This window comes from Strigops habroptila, chromosome 13 (genome assembly GCF_004027225.2).
Source record: "Strigops habroptila isolate Jane chromosome 13, bStrHab1.2.pri, whole genome shotgun sequence".
In the NCBI taxonomy this organism is placed as follows: Eukaryota; Metazoa; Chordata; class Aves; order Psittaciformes; family Psittacidae; genus Strigops; species Strigops habroptila.
This window is the reverse complement of record NC_044289.2, coordinates 4,495,285-4,510,411: the sequence shown is the minus strand read 5'-3', so window position 1 is coordinate 4,510,411 and position 15,127 is coordinate 4,495,285. Positions and strand designations below refer to the sequence as shown.

General features: G+C 48.3%; 1 protein-coding gene across 1 annotated transcript; it reads right to left on the bottom strand.

Annotated features, from left to right (window-relative positions):
• Positions 1-2,340: 2,340 nt before the first annotated feature.
• On the bottom strand, positions 2,341-10,180 carry LOC115615369 (centrosome-associated protein CEP250-like). Its single transcript, XM_030503454.1, has 8 exons — positions 10,085-10,180; positions 9,738-9,794; positions 9,102-9,184; positions 8,352-8,538; positions 7,555-7,640; positions 6,741-6,959; positions 6,063-6,159; positions 2,341-2,520 (listed from the first exon to the last, which is right to left on the bottom strand). The coding sequence occupies exons 1-8, from the start codon at positions 10,178-10,180 to the stop codon at positions 2,341-2,343; spliced, it is 1,005 nt and encodes a 334-aa protein (XP_030359314.1).
• Positions 10,181-15,127: the final 4,947 nt, after the last annotated feature.

Sequence of the window (15,127 nt, the reverse complement as noted above, 5' to 3'; positions counted from 1 at the left end):
CCAGACAGCTCCTTCAGGACAAACTCATAGAAAGGTTGAGCAAAAGCAACTTTGCTCACTGCAGAAAGTGAAAAGACACACAAATTCTAGTTCTAGACAAGAAAACAACATCAAAGTGTCACTTACTTCAGTGTGTAAAGCAGTTGGGTGCAACGAGGGGATGCTTGGCAGGGAAACAGCCCTTGTGGGCCTTCAGAGGGGCTTCAGCTCTTGTGGGAATTCAGAGCTACACGCTTTGTTTCTTTTGCCACATGGGAGAGGAGTAGCCCCACTCAGATTCATGGACAATACAATCACCTCTTTGCAGCTAATCAAAATCCAAAACAGAGGTCAACACAGACAGGTGGGTTAAAAGAATCCATAGAAGGAGAGGACAACTGAGAGAATTGCACAACAGCTCCGCAAGCCATCAATACGTTTCCAACAAGAAATAACCAAAGCCTTGTGACCTGCAGCACTACCAAGCGTCTCCTTGACAAAACCACAGCAGAATCCAACAGATGCAGGTTCACTGAGCCAAGCAGCCAAATGCCCACCCAGAAATCTCTGGGACTGGTATCCTCTGGAGGAGGTTTGGCTTGGACAGGAAAATCCCCAACTTCAAGGAGCAGCTCCACATCCCCTGTGTGTCTCTGACATGCTCCCAGTTCAGCTCTCCCAATAATGATGTGGGGACAACTATCCCAAAGAGCCTGTGTTCTCTGACCACCATTGTCCAAGGAGAAGAACCTTCTTCTTCTACTGCCAGAAGCAGCACCTGTGATGGTCTGGCTATCACATCTCCCTCTCCCACAAGGTGATCATACCTTCTCCTGTGCCATGGTAAGAAGCTCATGCTTCTCCTGCTTCAGCTGATCCCTCTGAAGGAGCAATTCCTCCTGTGTCTTTCTCGCAACTACCAACTCTCCCTGTAGCAGTGAATATTTTTCTTCAAGTTCAGCAAAGCCCTTCAGCCTATGAGAAGGGGAAAGACAAGTTTTTAATGTGAAAACATTCTCCTTTCTAAACCCAAGATACATACTATGTCCAAGATACAGCAGTTGGAACGATTTCCAACAGCTTTCTATGTACACTTATAGAATGTGGGAATTTCCTGACTAGAGCTGCATCACTCTTTGCCATTGATGGAGTTGAAATATTTGCCATTGAGAACTGGCTACCCTGGATTTGGACAAGGCTGAGGTTCCCAGTGACTTCTTTGCCTCAGTCTTCACCATCAAGTGGTCTGACCACGCCACCCAAGTCTTGGGAGGCAGATGCAGGGACTGTGAGGATGAAGACCTTAGGCCCACTGTAGGAGAGGATGAGTTTCAAGATCATCTTAGGATCCTGAATGTGCACGGGTCCATGGGACGTGATGAAATCCATCCATGGGGCTGAGGGAGCTGGCGGATGAAGTTGCTAAGCCACTGTCCATGATATTTGTAAAATCGCAGCAGTCAGGTGAAGATTTATGTTCTCACGAAATCTTGTCTGATCCTCTCTTGTTTCAGCTTGTGCCTGTCGCCAACTACTCTTTTAAGGTTTGGAATGATTTTTGTAAAGAGTCATAAGGAAAGAAGAAGGAGGCAGCTGTGCTGTGTGTCAGTAGGGAGCCGGATCTGCCCATTTGCTCCCTTCACCTTTCTATGCTACAAATGATGAGCGTGCCAAAGTTGTTATCTTTATGGTGGGCCTCCTAAAGCCCAGCCGTGCCCACCCCTGCCCAGAGAAAGCTTTAACACTCACAGGAGCCCATGGTCATGATGTGCTCTCTCCAGTGCCTGCTGCTGCTCCACCTTTTCCTTTAGCTGCAATTTTGTGTTATGCTGAGGCAGATGCCAGGCTTCTTGCTCCGTTATTAGAAGATTTTGCTGTAGGCCTGCCCTCATTCTCCTAAGGTTGGCACAGTCACTGCAGAGACAAGGCTTAGTTAGAAGAACAAAGAGGCCTGAAGAGCCACGGATCCCATTTTCATCATTCCAGGATGGAGCTGTGGGGAGCACAGTAAGGAAGAACTTCCTCTTCCCCTCACAAGGTAATTGAAGAGGGAAAGAGTAAGGAAGGCAGGCTTTTGCCTTCATTCACTGAGAAGCAGTGGCTAGAAAAGGGCACCCAAAGAACAAGAACTCAGAGAATCAGCATGTCGAGAGGGAGGCATCTCGTATTCCAACATCACGCTGAATCTCCAGGTCCTGCCTTAGGATTCACAGTAGAGCATGAAAAGCAGTGACAGAGGGATGCTAAAGCACCAGACAGGCATCCACGAGGTAGGGCAGGCGAGTTCTTTGTCCATAACACCTCTGAACTCCCACAACTGGAAGCAGATTGCCTCTAGAATACAGGAGGAGGGGGTAACACTCACATTCTGAGTGCATCTCTCAGAGCCTGGAGGCGCTGCTGCGGGCTGGCTGGCTTGCATTCCTTCTCCAATTGCTCAAGCCTTTGCTGCAGCCTCCTGCACTCCTCTTCCTGCTGTCTCAGCTTGTGCTGCAGGATGTTGATGGTGGTGTCCTTGGCATAAATCTCTTCTCTTAGGGCCTGCAAGGAATAGGCAGGGAAAGAGCACAAACAAGCAATAAGGAGCAGGGAAGATGGCTCCAGATAGGTGCGAGAAGAAGCAAGCAGAGAGAAGGCAAAAGGTGTGATGAGGTGGTGGAGGTCAAGGAGAGAAAGCAGCAGAGCACAAAGTTGGTGAGACTGGCGAGGCAGTGCAGGACCGAGAGTGGGAAGGCGGGAAAGAAAGCAGCTAAACTGGCTAAGTAAAGGAAAGGTTTCAAGCTGAGGCATTAGCAGCTGAGCCTGTGGCCGGAGAAGCAGAAATTCTCACCTGTGTCATCTCTTGCCTCTTTGCTGCTAGGTCCTTGCACAATGCAAAGGCACCCTCTGCCTCAGGGGAGCTCACAGAAGAGAGGGCGATGCTAGACTTGGCATGCTGGGAACTGCCAGCGAAGGTAGTGCTGACTGTGCTCTCTGTGTCATCAATGGAAGTAATGCTGACTGTGCTCTCACTGCCATCTAACGCCACCTGAAAGCCCACATTAAGCTGTTACTCTTTATTCATTCTACTTGGTTTTATTTATCTAGTTCTCCTTTTCCCCAAAATGCACCTAGAGTTATTAAAGCCTCAATTCTCTCATTTGCTCAGGCCACAAAGCACTTTTGTCCCTGTGGCCACAAGTACTCCAGGCATTTCTGAATACAGCTGCTCTAAACAAGAAGAGTAATGTGGGAAGTGGCTGGAGGCTGCCTGAACACCCAGTTTCTTGAAGCTCTGAGGAACAATTTTGGTCTCCTTCAGCTTCATAGAGCCATGGACACAAGCACCAGATGAACACTGCAAATAGCAAGGAAAGGAAACATTAATGCTTCCCAGGGAATAAGGAAGCTGATGGAAACTGGAAAACAGGAATGAAAAAGCTACTTGTCCTGGTTTCAGCTGGGATAGAGTTCATTTTCTTCCTAGTAGCTGGTGTTTTGGCTTTAGTTTGAGAATGATGTTGATAAGACACCAATGTTTTAGTTGTTGCTTGGTGGCACTTACCCTGATCAAGGACTTTTCAGTCTCATGCTCTGCCAGTGAGGAGGGGCACAAGAAGATGGGAGGGAGTAGAGACAGGACACCTGACCCCAACTAGCCGAAGGGATATTCTGTACCACAGCATGTCATGCCCAGTATAGAAACTGGGGGGAGTTGGCTGGGAGGGGCCTAGTGCTGCTCAGCTCGGGCTGGGTATCGGTCAGCCAGTGGTGAGTAACTGTCTTGTGTATCACTTTCCCTTTAGTTTTATATCTCTTCCCTTCTTATTTCCCTTATCGTTAGTAGAAGTAGCAGTAGTAGTGGATTTATTTCTCTAAGAGTTGTTGTGCTTGGTCTCAGAGTTGCGTTATGTATCACCTTACTTGCAGCCAGCATTCCCTGGTTTGATGTTTATGCTTCGGAGGCCTGGGCTAAGGTTCTTTTTCTGTTCTACCTTATAAAATTGTCTTGTGGTATGATAGAACTGCCTGTCATGAAACTCATCTCATGTGCGTTCTCAGCATTGCCATCATCTCTATACTTTGGGAGCCATCTAATGGGAACTATTAGTAATTATACCTTTTGCCTTTTCTCCTCAGAGAGCCAGTCTATGGAGGAGACATCCTCCCACATCTTCCCCTTCCCCACAAGCCTATTTACAGCAGCATCTGAGAGTTTTAATGGTTTTGAATATCCTTTGAATACCCTAGAAACCAACCTGGTTCTTTTGCTGGGAACCAGCATGTTGCTGAAGGTGTTTCATGTCTTGTTTAAGGTTAGACAACTACCTAAGAACACCACCAAGAGATCTTCCCTGAGGCTGGATAGTTATGAGTGGCAGGGTGTGTGGGATCGCCTGGACAAGGTCCTAGGCCACTGGGCCCCTGCAATGCTTTGGAACTTCACCTCTGAACAAGTGCAAAATCTGGGAAAACTCATCAAATATTTGGAACAAGTATGCTGTTGTCCTGGCAATTCCAGAGAGGCACCAGTCACTGCAACGTGCTGGGGCCTGGCCCAAGCTTACTGAGCCCTGCTCAACATTATCCAGTACCCTCAAGGGGAAGAGAAGGTCACTGAATCTGATGAAAGTGATGGGTAAGGCCATACTGGCCTGCCTGGGACCAGACAGCTCCTTCAGGACAAACTCATAGAAAGGTTGAGCAAAAGCAACTTTGCTCACTGCAGAAAGTGAAAAGACACACAAATTCTAGTTCTAGACAAGAAAACAACATCAAAGTGTCACTTACTTCAGTGTGTAAAGCAGTTGGGTGCAACGAGGGGATGCTTGGCAGGGAAACAGCCCTTGTGGGCCTTCAGAGGGGCTTCAGCTCTTGTGGGAATTCAGAGCTACACACTTTGTTTCTTTTGCCACATGGGAGAGGAGTAGCCCCACTCAGATTCATGGACAATACAATCACCTCTTTGCAGCTAATCAAAATCCAAAACAGAGGTCAACACAGACAGGTGGGTTAAAAGAATCCATAGAAGGAGAGGACAACTGAGAGAATTGCGCAACAGCTCCACAAGCCATCAACACGTTTCCAACAAGAAGTAACCAAAGCCTTGTGACCTGCGGCACTACCAAGTGTCTCCTTGACAAAACCACGGCAGAATCCAACAGATGCAGGTTCACTGAGCCAAGCAGCCAAATGCCCACCCAGAAAATAAGTGAGTTATTAGCAGCTGAGCCTGTGGCCAGTGGTGAAGACAAGCAGAAACACTATTCAGTACCCTCAAGGCGAAAAGGAGGTTTCTGGATCTGATGGCAAAGTCACAGATGGCCTGGCAATGAGCACTGCAGCTACTCCAACCTCAGCAAAATACTGTGGCAACTCCACCACATCAGTGGCTGCCTGGAGTCCGCTCTGACAAGTTGCAGAAACTGCTGAAGTAGGATGTGAGTCAAGTCAGTTTGCAGAGGTGAAAGCCGTCTAGCTGGCCTTGGACATTGCTGGGCAAGAAAAATGGCCAGTACTTTATTTCTATAGTGACTCACGGATGGTGGCAATTTGGTTCCTGTGTCTTCTGGTTTATTCTCTATCCTGCTTGCTGCTGTGCCTGATCCTTCAGGGCAGATCTATCCAGTGTGACAGACTCCCAGAGCTGTACACTGGTGTTTAGATGGAAGCAGTTTACAAGTATAGCTCCAGAAAGCCTCATTTGCTCTGCCTTCAGCTCTAACAGACCTCTGTGGGGTGGTTGCAGCAATGGAAGCAGAGCATGTGGCAACACAGAGGTAGACCCATCTGGGCCTTGTGGCAAGATAGTGCTACCCAGGTGCAGAACCTGGGTACGCCACATAGATGCTCATGCACCCAAGAGTCGGGCCACTGAGGAACATCAGAACAAGCAACAGGTGGATCAGACTGCTAAGACTGAAGTGTCTCAAGTGGATCTGGACTGGCAACTTAAGGGTTCCAAGGAACTTTGATCCCCAGAGGCTTAAAGTCATAGGCAGAATAGCACTGGTGCTACCTCCATGAGGAAGACACCTGCATTGTGTGCAGCTCCCCTGCCACTGCCTGCACCTAGACTGACTCCAGATAGAGGTAAAACATACTTGTAACTCCACAGTGTTCTTCAGTGTTTTCAGCCTCTTCTCCTTCTCCTTGTTCTCCCTCTGGGACTGTTCAAGCAAGGCTGAGAGCTCTGCCACCCTGAGAAGAGAAGGTCCACATGCCATTCCAAAAGCATTACCCACCACCACCTGTTAAAGAGCTAAGCAGCTCCCAGAAGCATAGCGGAGAAAGTTCAACCCAGAAAACACCACAAAGGTAGCGTTCATCTCTACAGGTTAACATGCTGGAGGTTGCAGAACGGCACTTCTGGCCCCAAAGGCCTTCTGCACTCAGTCTTGCAAGGGACTGTCAGTATAGAGGTGCTTACACTGCTGATGGTGGCCCTGGGCAAATTCCTCCCAACTCCTTTAGCACAGCCCTGGGTAGCAAAAGGGCTGTACAAGAGGCAGCCCTCTCTTTAAACTGCTCTCAGATTTCTCACCAAGAATCAGTTAACAGCAAAACCACTGTGATATGCAGTCTGTTTCCCAGCCTTGTCCTACTCAGGAGAGCTTCTGTCAGTCTGACTTTTTTTTCTCTCCTTTCTGTTGAAGGCAATAGTTGTAGTAGGGGCAGAAACAGCATGGGCATGTTTTAAATGTGAACGCAACCCATCTATGAATCCAAGCAGCAGCCACAAAAGATAATGCTGGTAATAGCAAAGTTTAAAACACATTTACCTATCTTGAAGTTCCTTCTTCTCCAGCTCATGTAAGTACATCACTTTCTGAGTCTTTTGGTTTATTCTCTCTCCTGTTTGCTGCTGTGCCTGGTCCTTCAGCACAGGTCTACATGGAGTGAGGGATGCCTGGAGCTGTACATTGGCGTTCAGTTGGGAGCAGTTTAGAAGTATAGCCCCAGAAAGCCTCATTTGTTCTGCCTTCAGCTCTGACAGATCTCTGAAGAAGAATAAAGAGCAAGCCAATGGTCACACCACCATTGTGATCAGCTCACCTACTTCCAAAGCACGTAATAGTGCAACAGTAAAAGCTGTCAGGAAAGAGGACATCTTCAATGGGGACAAATCATTCATCTGACACTTTGAGACACATCTTGACAGTTGAGCAATGACTCTACTGGATAGCTGAGGAATAAGCCTGTTTTCAGAAGTAAGAAGAAATGCATGGCACAACAGATCTTAATCCTTCTATAGAATGGACTGCTCTCCATGCTGTATCACAGCTTTGGTTGGTCTATTCCAGTATGTCTGCATGTGCCTGTGTCTGTGTTAATATGCCCAAACATCACCATGGTCAAGTTCATCTGTTCAGAGCCTCTGCACTGCTTATAACCCAAGCCCCTCAGTTTTATCTGAAAACCAGCACAAACCAAAATGATTCTGAAAGTAGCCTCAAGTAGCTTCATGGCATTGCCTCAGAGACCCAAGGAGAAATCCCATCTTTAGCTGCCACTAACGTAACATTGAGGCTCAAAAGCACGTGTGAAGGGACGCTGCCTTTTCCTGCAAGAGATCCAGCCTCAGCTTCCACTCACCGGTCAGTGGCAGTCTTCATCTCCAGGAAGTGGTGGCGGAAGGTTTCCACCTCATGCCACAGGCTGAGTAGACGGTTATGTTCACCCTTTACATAGTTGTCATAAACATAAACATGCAAAGACAAAAAGAAATGCCAGTTTAGCCTTCAGTGCCACTGTACAAGTCTTTCAGCTAGGAGAGAGTACAACCATTATCATCAGGTCTCCTTTAATAGCAACTGCAACTGGGGCATCAAGGACTGAAGAGGCACCATGGAGGCACCCTCAATAGACCTGTCACTTGACTTCAAAGAAGGAAACATCCACACTTCTCCTGCAGGAGTGGATATCAGCAAAGCAAACAGATCATGATTCATCATCTCGCCTTGCAATGTCTTGGTGGTGGAAGACAAAAACAAGCCCCTCCAAGAGCAGTGTCAGATTTGCTTACAACAGGCTATGGGTTTGGGAGGCCTGTCCTGTTCTTCTGTTGGCTACTCTGACTCTGAACACACAGAGACCTCTCCGGTCTCCACTGCTGTAGACAGAGATTTAGGAACTATTAAACAGACGAGCATTCCTGTGTGACTGCCCTACGGTGCCCGGCAACAGCAAGTGTTTGCCTTCAAGAGCAAGCAGTATGGTCACAGCAGGTGGGCATCTTCCATCACCACAATCTGGTCACACTTCTCCATCTCACAGTCGTCTTCTGCTCGTCAGCACCCATATACTCTCAGTGTAGCCACAGCTTTCACACAGAGAGCTCTCTGTGCCAGAAATAAAATGCATTCCCATTCCACTCCGGCATCATGTCTGACATTCCCATAGCCTGGACTTACCTCACGTTCACTGCACCGTTCACTCTCTTTCAATTCCAGCTCCTTCCGGGCCTTCATCCGATCTGCCATCAGTCTTCCAACATCTTCTTTGAGGGCTGAATTAACCTCATTCGTTCTATTGAGTTGCTCCCGTAGGCGAGAGTTCATTTCGGCCAGACTCTCACGCCTTGGAAGGGGAAAAACAGTAACAAGGTCACTGAACAACTGATACCCACAAGCAGCACCCCTGTAATTTTCCAATTACCTCCCCCACTGACTTTGTTATCAAGCCGAGAGGCAGTAAAAGAGCTTCTTCCTAGGATTACCTAAGAGCTCTCTGTGATGGCAAACTCATTTGCTTCTTGCTTTGAGCTTTCAATTCCCTCTACAATTTGGACTCCCCCTCCCTCTTCAACTTTGATGATGCCCATAGTTAGTGTCTTGCCTCCCGCTTGTGCTGTCTGATCACCTTTCTCTAGCATTGTCCTGAGTTACTCATGTACTGAACCATAGAATAATTGAGGCTGGGAAGGGACCTTTGGAGGTCACCTGGAACAACCCCCTGTTCAAAACAGAGCCATTCAGCACACACCACTATTTCTGCACACAGAGCAGATTGTGGGCCTGGCTCCTTTCAAAGCAGCTTGCCCAACTGCTTCCATTGGAGAGACCAGGTAGCACTGACAGGTTTTCCCTCACTTCCAGGAGCATTCAGGATACCAAGTATGAGGGAACGCTTCTTTCTTGTACCTTAGCTTCTCCTTTTCCAGCTCAAGCAGCACTTTCTCCAGGCTGTGGTCTTCTGTGGCTTTTCTTCCGCCTGGAAGGGATCCCTGCAGAAGAAAGGACATGTTTAGCCCAATTCAGCTCTCTACTCTCCTAAACCTCCATTTCCTAGGTTTACTTTAGCCATGAAGCAGGAAGAAAAGCACAGAGCCAGCTCTGTATGTTGAACACCAGAGTAGCTTCCAAAATGCTACGCTTCAACCCATTCTTTTTCAGAGACAACCACAGAATGTAACAGGCAGTGTAGCCCTGTCCCAAGACCTGGGACAAGTGTCATTTCAGCAATAAAGCATTCTTTCACGCTGACAGAGAGCAGATTTAGATTAGACATTAGGCAGAAGTTCTTCCCTGTGACAGTGGTGAGGCCCTGGCACAGGTTGCTCAGATAAGCTGTGGCTGCCCCATAGCTGGCAGTGTTCAAGGCCAAGCTGGATGAGGCTTGGAGCAACCTGCTCTAGTGGAAGGTGTCCCTGCCTGTGGCAGAGGACTGGAACTGGATGAGCATTAAGGTCCCTTCTAATCCAGACCAGTTTGTGATTCTATGATTCTTGACGGGGTTTTTCTGGCCTGCTACTTTTAGTTGGCAACCCGCACACTCACCCCGTGTGCTTCCAGCCGCTCCTCCAACGCTTGGCACTTGCTCCGGTACTTCAGTACCTGGATGGGTACATGGAATGAGGGGGAGCTTGTACCAGATACGGCTCCTCCTGCAGCAGCTTCCCTCCACGCCCCAGCACAGCCCATTCCCCGCCCGGCCCGGCCCCCGCCCTGCTCCGATCCCTCCTCGCCGCCGCTCGACCCCTCCCGCGGTTTCAGCCCCTGCTCGCTGCCGCACGACGGCGCTCGCAGCCCGGCATGTGCGCGGAGGTGCGGGACAGGCGGAGCGAGCGGCTCCGCAGGCGGCAGCCGCGGGACCAGCGCCGTGCCCGCGTTCCCCCGGCTTTCACCTTCGCTTTCAGGTGCCGCACCACCTCGTCTCGCCGGCGCTGCTCCTCCTCCGAGCGCTGCGGCTCCCGCTGCGTGTCCTGGCCCTCCGCCGCCATCGCCGCGGGGCTCCGCCGCCGCCGCGGGGCTCCGCCGCCACCACGGTCCCCGCGGCGCGCCCCCGGCTGCGGGAGCGGCTCCCCCTGCCCGCACGGGCAGCCGGGCTCCCTCGGACACTGACTCTGGGGTCGCTGCTCGCTCGGACACTGACTCTGGGGTCGCTGCTCGCTCGCTGCGGTGCTGCCGCTGTCAGAGACGCGCACAGCTCTACCGAGGCTCTGTTACCCCGCGCTGTGGAGCGCTGGGGATAGAACGCGCTGCGCTAGGCAACGACCCTGACCGGGATTGACGGGTTGTTGTCTCGAACGCGGACTCACTCCCCCGGCGTCACACGGGTTCGAGATGCTCTTTAACTCCTCTTCGCGCAGTGCTGGGTGCCAGGTGCAGTTCCACAGAGCCAGCACACCCTCAGTCTGCCAGCTATCCCCTTTTATACAGTCAAATAGTGACAATCGGTGTCTTCCCTGTAGGGGACAGTCTGGAGCTGCACATATAGGCTCTTATATTGTCTTTGTCTAAAGACACAGTAAGGAAAGCAAGCTTGTCAGCAAACATTGGTTTTTCCAAACTGCAGATTTTCAAGCTTTCACACCCATAGTCCTTTACAAAATCTGAACTTCTCATTGCAGGATAACGGGATGGGGACACCACTGCACGGGGACACCAGGGCAAGAAGGGTGGGAGCACAGCGACACCAGAGCAGGTCCATCACACTGGGAAGCCAGCGGAGCAGCTGGAACTTCCTACAAACAGCTCCGGCCCCAGCCCTTGACTGCTACTGCAGCAGCAGTTCCAGTCCAGTACGAGAACCAAACGTGCATACAGGGACTTAAGGACTCTTTCCCTCCCAGTTTTGCAGCAGGAAGGGACCAGACTGCGACCAGTAAGAAAAAAAACAGTATGGCAGAGAAAATGGGACAACGTACTCTGTGAATTCAGCTTCATTTCATGAGCTCATGAAGAAATGCAACAAACATAGACAGAAAAGAGGGCTCAGGCCCCTTTCCTTTGCCCAAACTAGTCTGTAGGTGAATTCACTTACTCAAATGCCACCCATTTTACTGTGAGATGACTAGGAGTTGCTTGTAACTTCAAACACAGCTGGGCCACGGCCTAACTCCTGGTTAGCCGCGAACAAGAGGCATCTGATGAAGTGAGAGCTGTGCTGCAAGCAGGTGCCAGCAGGTGGTACGCTCACAGTAGAGCAGACCTGTTGAACTCCCTGACAGAGGGTGTTGTAAATACAGCAGGTCTATGTAGGGTCAGGAGGAGACTGTCAAAGTGCTCACCAGCTGGAACAGTGCTGATCATGCAAGTCCACCCCTCTTAGGCTTTCTTCCCTGGGTGTGCTCTCACAGGCACCGTTAGATACAGAACACTAGCCCACACATTTGAGCCATGCAGCTGCTCTTCCATGACCAGTGTTTTCCCACTTCTCCATTTACAGTGACTCCAAAAATCAGTTATGGACAGAGTTTGATAAATACAGTGCAGTTCTCACTTCTTTTCTGATTGACAGTAGAAAATTGACATCAAACAGCAAAACCAACAGAATAGCTTGAGTTTTCCACTAAAAGCTCAAACTTCTGCCCCTGACTGCCACTGGAGCAGGAGCTCAAATCTAGTATGAAAAGCAAACACATATAGATGGAATTTATTGAACCTTTTCCTCCCTAGTTTGCAGCATGAACAGGACAGGCTGCAAGCAGTTAAAGAAACACTGGCATGGGAGGAAAATCTTCAGGAAGCAACAGGCATGAATCATTGCCTCGAACAAGAGCTTCGAATGACACTGTCTATCTTAAAAATTAAAAATGAGGAATTGGAAATGCAGAGGGAGAAAATGCAGATGCTCCAGAAAGAGGCAGCACAGGCAAAAGCTTTGCAGCAGTCTCTCACTTATGTGGCTGCCATCCTGTTAGAGAGGGAGGGACAAATGAAGTTGTACTGGGAATAGATGAGAATGCTGGAAAAGCAGAAAGAAATGCATGAAACTACTCTCAGTCAGGTTATTAAGGGATATAACAGAGAAAACCAGAAGATGGCATCCCAGGAAAAAAGACACAAGACCTGGAAAGCAGTGAGAACTGCAGGGGGCTGGTGTCAGCAATGTCAGCAAAGAGGTGGAGGGGAGAGACCAGGAGGGGTTGGAGCCACCCAGATGCTTGCTGTGACCGTGACAGTGATTCCCTTTGGAGACCAAGTCCAACATGGTGCTTAGACAGAAGCAGACACTTGGAGCTCTTATGGAGCAGTACTTCAGGAAGTTAGGAGAGGTTGAGGCAGTGTAAAATGATGCACTCACCCAGCAGCAGTGCTATATGTGGAAGGGCATCATATTTATAGATTGAAATCTTTGTCTCATTTATCAGGAATTTATAGCTCTAAATTAACCTCTCTCCTCATCTTCTGATCAATAAGCTCAAGGTCTTTCAGCCACTTCGTACAAAGCAGGTTTTCAGAGCTAATTCCCTAACCCCTGTTTTGCAATCACTGCTTCACAAGATGCTACCCCCAGTTCTCAGTATTTTGGCTTTTGCCTTCATTCTAATGATCCTTCAGCTATGTTAAAATACATTGGGGCTGAATCCATCACAATTTAGGCTTCCACTGTATTTGGGATGATTATGTAGACAGTCTTCATAGTCAAGAGAGAAACACAAGATACAAACTAGAAACACAAGATACAAACTAGAACTGTAAAAAGTCACACTTAGCAGCAATGATCTGGCAAATCCTTCATCACCTTGCACTAACTTGCAGCTACGTGAAAGGGAAAATGTTTTCCACACAAACCAGGGTGCAGGACTCCCTGAAATTTTCTGTTTGGAAGGTGGCACAGCTCCTGTAGGCATAATCTTAGGATCTGGAGAACAGGGTGCAATTCCAAGGAGCAGGGACCCGGGTTGTCCTTCCTTTGCAAATACCTCCACACTGTGTGAGGAGCTGCGTTTACAGAATGGGCCAAGAAGGACAAGTGGGCTGTATGAACCAAGTTCGATAGAGTGACAGAGCTCTTAAAAATATTAAATTACAAGTGTTGTGAAAACTGAAAGCCGGATAGATGAAAAGTGGGAACTCAACATTTAGCTGGTTTTGTGGCCTACTGCCAAGTTAATCAATACCCCCATAGGGCAGAACCAGACATGACACACTGCCTCTTGCCCAGCAGGAAGGTGGGCAATATGCAAGGATAAATGGATGGCATGGTTGAGAGGGCCACAGCATGGAGTCATTGCTGGGGAATGGTTTTGACAGAAGTAACTCAGTGAAAAGCTGCTTTATTTTGAGGGGAATATCAAAACTACAACTGACATCAGAGGAAGGACCATTAGATCAAAATCAGGAGGACGGGCTTTAGGAGCTACCTTATTTGTGAAATATGTGAAATCACCAAACTCTTCTATCCTTCAGTTGCTCCATGAAGCAAGGTAAAGCATTCAGAGCTCCTCATGTAGAAAGGGCTGCAGGTTGTTATTTAGGAAAGTAGTTTGGTGTTTCTGATACTAGTCACGGTGGGAAATGCTTCAGCATGTACAAGTCAAGCTAAAATGTCTTGTGTCTTTTCCCTTTCTTCTTGCCTTAGAAATAAAACCATCAGTGCAGGATGAGAGAAGGGTCCCATTAATCCCTGTTCAGTCCAGCCCAGTGCCTCATTTCCCAAAGGCTCATTGAGAACAACAGTTCATTTTTGCAGCTTGTGAAAGACCTGCTTGCTCCACACTCTTTTGTGTGGCGAAAGCAGCAGGACAGCCTTGACACCTAAGTACCACCAGTTCCAACTACCAGCCCTCTTGTGCCGCGGGGTAGGCAGCTCTTGACAATTTTACACCTAGTTTTAAAACAAAGGCTGGTGTTCAGCAGCCTCTGGAGGAAAGGCTGTGTTGGGGTGCTGGAGGGGGAAGCTGTTGCCTGCAGGGTGCACTGCCGCCCCATGCTTGCTGCCCACCCCGCCGGGCATCCCCAACCTCCTCCTCCAGCTGGACTTACATGGGTTTTCTTTTAAAGCATAGCAATAAATATGCCAAAATACACTGACTGCGGGCACGGCCGTGTGCTGTTTGTGAAAAATTAAACTTCACCCTCGCTGAGCGCTGCATTACCAGCTCAGCCCTTCAGTCACCAGAGGCCAAAGTGAAGCCACTGTTACCGTTCTCTGGAAAAAGAGCAAACTGAATTATACTGGGATATTTTAAAGTATGTGTCCAGGGGACTGTGTGACAGATCTCAGCTGTTGATCTTGCAGTTTGTCCTGTTTAAATGTGAAGTTCATGGAAGGCTAAGGTAGAGGTCGTATTGCCACTTGAAAAGGCATCCTCTGGAGTGTTGAGCCTGTGGAGCTGTTTCAATGAGGCAGAGTATGACTCATGCTAATGAAAAGGGTAAAGAAGATTTTTTTAAAGAAATATATCGCAGTTAAATTAGTTTAGACAGCATGACATCAGAGAGTAATTAAATAGGTTTGTTGGAATTCCGTTTCCAATTCCTGAGTTCAGGTTTGTAAAAGATTTCTGAGCACCTGCAGGTCTCTGTGTGTGAAATATTTTCACTGGAAAGGATTCAAAACATTAAAAAAACCTTTTAACACAGAGGCAGCATTACGCCATTCTTCCTTCTTGGAAAAAAAAGCCCTTGGATTTAAACAGGACTCCTTCAAGTTTTCAGTCAGTTTTACAGAAGAAAACGAGGTGGTAAACTTTCTCTTTTCAAGAACAAGTTCTTTATAGCTGCTCACTGAAATCAGGGGAGATCGTGTCTGAGTACATGAGCATTTCCACTATGGGACTGGATACAAGTATTGAACAACAAGATTTGAAATGTTTTCATCTCAAACGAAAACCATTTTTGCTGACTTTGGTTTTTAATTTCTTTCATGTTTTCTTCTGCCAAACTGGAGGAACCTTTTCTGATTTTTTCTTTAGTGGCATTCAGAGGAAGACCAGAGG